A 4,182-nucleotide genomic window follows, 5' to 3' on the forward strand; every position below is an offset into this window, starting at 1 on the left:
GCCGCCGTTGCATGCGGCCCTCGACCGGCGCCAGCAGACGCTATTGCCCATCCTTCTCGACGCGGACGGCGTGGATGTGAGCATCCTGGACGCTGTACGACCGAGCGGAAACGACCTCTTGTCTCTCATATGCACGCATATACGTAGGCGGGCGTGACGCTCTGGACAAAGGCCCAGAACGCAGGCTTCAACGAGGTGGCGAGCCGTCTGCGCGAGATGGCGACGCGGCGCAAAATGGTGCGGCGCTCTCTGCCGACAAGCGACCTCTTACACTGGGCGTAGAACGATGAGGACGGCTACAGCAACCCACTGCGAGCCTCGATGGAGACGCATCGGCCGCTGCTCACGCTCGCACCGCCCACGAGTGCGGCTTAAGTCGGTTCCTTTTCTTCTTCAATGCGTAAATGTGACGGTATGAGATCTGGATCTCGTTGTTGCGCGTTAAGTTGGATCTCAAGACCTGCGTGCATTTGGCACTAACAAGGCAGCAGCGGGATGTGGCAGTGTCGTGAGGTTGCTCATCGCTACGACTCGCACCCTTCATTTCCACCGACTGGTTCGACTCTTTGTACCAACAAAGACATCGCGAAACACCTTCATTTACAGTTAACGTTAGTTGGGCAGAGCACTGCTTGTTCACACACAGGTAGAGACTATATTGACAACGCGGACGTGGAAGCGATCAACCTGGAGGATATTGCGCTCGCAACGCGTGCATATCAAATTCATGGTACGCATGCGCGGCGAGCGCAATCTGCTCGCCGTTGATCGGGCCCAAGGCATCGACCGTTGACTGGATCGCGGAAGCGCTACACAATGATGCATACCGTGGGGTGACGACAAGCAGCATTGGCCGTGCCGTCCTACCAACCGTCCGGTCTCGTTGTGGAGCTTCAGGACCTCGATGTCGTCTTGAAGGTCTGCCTAAAGGAAACTAGTGAGGACGTGATGAAGCGCGAACACTCGTGTACCTCGAATTCCTCGAGGAGGGCTTCGGCGGTGGTGGCCATGGCGCTTGAGGCTGCAAATCTGCGAGTAAGCGACCCGCGTGGCTGCAGTTGCCTTCTTGGCGCGTATGGGCCTCACTCCGCAACAGCGATCGTCCGTAGCTGTCATCGATACACGCCATATGGGACCCGAAGCACGGCCGACTTGGCTGCACCAACGTCCGGCGAGGAGGCGCTCAAACCCAGCTGCTTCTCGTGCTTGTCGCGGATTGGTGGGATTTCATCTTCGATCTTTTGCTGCGGTGACACCGCACCGAGCATGAAACGGACGAGGAGGGTTGTTGAGTTCGACCAACACACACTTCGATGGGGTCCGATGCGTGGTCGCCCAGCAGCTCGCCGGGCCTTTGCCTCCCATCGGGGCCTTTTTCACGGTGACGCGGGACATGATTCGTGCCGCCAACGATCTGGCAACGATCTGGCCTTTACGATGCACTAGTGTGTTTTGCTGGATGTAGTTTTCCTGCTGCGAACGCGTCGCACGATGTTGCACGACGTTGTCTTGATGACGAGTCGTAAAGAACGACCACTGCTGGCCTTTTATTGAGAGAAAACAAGTCACAGACAGGGCGCCGAGATGTCGCACTTGGCAGAGAAACGTGCTTGCGAACCTTGCTCAGTAGCTACTAGCTCCCAACCAAGGGCTTTCTGGCAAGCGAGGGGTCGCAAGATCAAGAGTTTCCGAGCGCATCGCCGCTTCTATGAGCTGGTTTGCATCCAGGCGAGGAAACATTAGGCCGAGCGCGGCAAGGTTTGTTCTGCTCGACATGCGTCCTCTGCAAAGGTCGACCAAAGCTGCTGCGGCCGTTCGCGTCCTTCGGCTTGTGGAGCTCGAGAGCGACAAGCTCGATGCATCGGACATGAGAGTCACACCATCTACAGGGTCTTGATACTTTGGATTGGTGGAAAACACGTGTGTCTTCCGCATCAGGACACACACTCTGGATCATCACTCTCATGTTGCCCTGTCAGTAGCTGGCCAGCGCAGAACCCTTGTCGTCGCCATGTCCTTGGAACCGTACACGACGTCCTTTGACGCTGCGGCCGTGCGCGAGCTTCGCAACCTGCTGCCGTGTCGAGTCTTCGTGCTTCCCGACGGACCCCCCGGGAAAGTCTTTGTCTCGCTAACCGCCTCGCACCGCAGCGTGGACCACTTTATCGTTCAGCTCGTGCAGGGTGTGCTCACACTGCGCACCACGCATGGACACCTCACAGGCCAAGTGCTCGTTCAAGTACATGTGGACGAGGCGGCGTGGACAGCCACCAAAATCACAAATGCTGGCGGCGGCGATCTCTGTATGGACGGCGTGGCGCGCACAGCGCAAGGAGGCCATTTGTGTCTGGTGCAGGACGGCCGGGGTGGCATCTACATGAAGACGCCTGCGCTGTCACTGACGCGCTTTGCATGCCACGTTAGCGGTGGCGGCGCGATTCAAGTTGACGCCGGCGCACTCGCACTGTGCTCCCTCGACTCGACCGTCTCGGGCCATGGCAACATCGCCGTCTACGCAGAAACCGTCAACACCACATATGCAAGCAGCCGCGTGCAAGGCGCCGGCGTCATCAACCTCGGCGCGCGAAAAGCATGGCACGCGACGTCCGTGCAAGCAACTGTCCAAGGCTCGGGCGTCGTGTGCTTCCGAGGCGAGGGCACCTGCGTCGTCGCCACCGCGACCGTCACAGGCAGCGGGCGCATTCGAACCGACGCGCTGACCGCCCACGAGGTCGATGCTTCAGTGTACGGTTCTGGATCGATTACGACGCAGGCCGTGCACGCGCTGCGGGCCAAGCCAGTCGGTCCCGGTAGCATTTACTACACAAAGATGCCGCCAGAAACGTGCCACGGGCCGTGCTCGCACTTGCACAACCCGTCGTCGGTCATCGTACCCGAGGCAGCGCCGCTTCCCGACCGTGTGCCCAACGCCATTGATGTCGACACATCGAGCACGTGGGAGTGCCACGTTATGTGATTATAATTAGAAAGCGGGGCTCTCTCCGGGACCCGAACCCGGATCTACTTGAGTGGTAACCAGTGTCTAAACCGCTCGACTATGAGAAGTCGACTGGAACCTTCCCTTCTTGCTATTATCACCACCACCTTTTGACGTTCATTTGGTATTGCAAGGTGCACCTGGTCTCTTCTGAATCAATGGCTCGCGAAGCAGGACCACAAAAGTGCGACCAATCGGCTTCACGTGGATGGCGACAGTTGTGTGGCCATGGTCACGTCTCGTGCTGCCACGTATGAGGTCGGAATATTTTCCTGACGTGGCAGTCTAAAATGGCTGCAATGATATCGCAGCCGTTTCGCTTTGGGATCGTGTGATGCACGAGAAGCGCCGTGTGGACTTGGGCGCGCTGTTGCTTGGCAGTTGGCAGTTGCCAGCTCTTACTTGGACAGACTACGAACAAGCGTTCAGACGTGACGTCATTGCGACATGGTACTTCAAGAAGAAGGCACCCAATACATGCAGAGGTGCCACTCGTCGCTCATCATCCCCTCGGAGCGCGATGCGCACCAATAAAACCACGCACGACAAGCGCGTGTCCGTCCTCCGCCCGTCGTCACAGGAAGCTGGGCGGGCTCCGGCCAATCCGCTGCCGGGAACGACGGTGCATCATCCGATGTGCCGCAGCTGCACCGACCAGCGTTCGCGGCACGTCGCTTCGCATCCTCGACTCAGACCCAAGTGTGTTGGTAGTAGGCTCCGACCCAAGTGTGTCGGTAAGCACCCACATTCTCGCTTCTTAATTTTCATAGCGAACACCCTTTCGTTGCTTCTTGGCGCGGGACACTTTGCAAAACTTCAATTCGACGACAATATGAGCGTCCTCACCTACACCTTTGACGCGAGAACGATCCACGAGATCGACAACAACCTGCCTTGCCACGTGTTTGTGAGCCAAGCCGCCGTCGAGACCGACCTCCGCGTGACGGCCACGAGCGCAGGCAACCTTCCCATTGACGCTTTGCGCATTGTCCAGCGCGATGCGACGCTCTTCCTTGAGAGGGCGTCGCCGATCACGGAACCAACGACGCTTTTGATTGAGATTTTCGCCAGCGCCGACGCGCTCAAGTGCACCAAGTTTGTCAACAGCGGGCCGGGTGGCTTGTACGTGGACCACTGGCCGCTCGGGCCGATCGCGGCCGACCTGACGCTGATCCAGAACCGGT

General features: G+C 58.5%; 3 protein-coding genes across 3 annotated transcripts; 2 read left to right on the forward strand and 1 right to left on the reverse strand.

Annotated features, from left to right (window-relative positions):
* Window positions 1–584: 584 nt before the first annotated feature.
* SPRG_04449 (hypothetical protein) lies at window positions 585–1,010 on the reverse strand (the record flags this gene model as incomplete). Its single annotated transcript, XM_012343373.1, has 3 exons — window positions 585–809; window positions 872–924; window positions 972–1,010. 3 exons carry the CDS (start codon window positions 1,008–1,010, stop codon window positions 683–685), a joined length of 219 nt encoding a protein of 72 aa, XP_012198763.1. The 3' UTR covers window positions 585–682.
* A 1,001-nt stretch (window positions 1,011–2,011) lies between these two features.
* On the forward strand, window positions 2,012–2,977 carry SPRG_04450 (hypothetical protein; the record flags this gene model as incomplete). Its single annotated transcript, XM_012343374.1, has 1 exon — window positions 2,012–2,977. The coding sequence occupies one exon, from the start codon at window positions 2,012–2,014 to the stop codon at window positions 2,975–2,977; it is 966 nt and encodes a 321-aa protein (XP_012198764.1).
* An 853-nt stretch (window positions 2,978–3,830) lies between these two features.
* Window positions 3,831–4,120, forward strand: SPRG_04451 (hypothetical protein; the record flags this gene model as incomplete). Its single annotated transcript, XM_012343375.1, has 1 exon — window positions 3,831–4,120. A coding segment is annotated over one exon (290 nt), but the record flags the coding sequence as incomplete, so codon positions are not given.
* Between the last annotated feature and the right edge of the window lie 62 nt (window positions 4,121–4,182).

This window comes from Saprolegnia parasitica, assembly GCF_000151545.1.
Source record: "Saprolegnia parasitica CBS 223.65 unplaced genomic scaffold supercont2.13, whole genome shotgun sequence".
In the NCBI taxonomy this organism is placed as follows: Eukaryota; Oomycota; class Saprolegniomycetes; order Saprolegniales; family Saprolegniaceae; genus Saprolegnia; species Saprolegnia parasitica.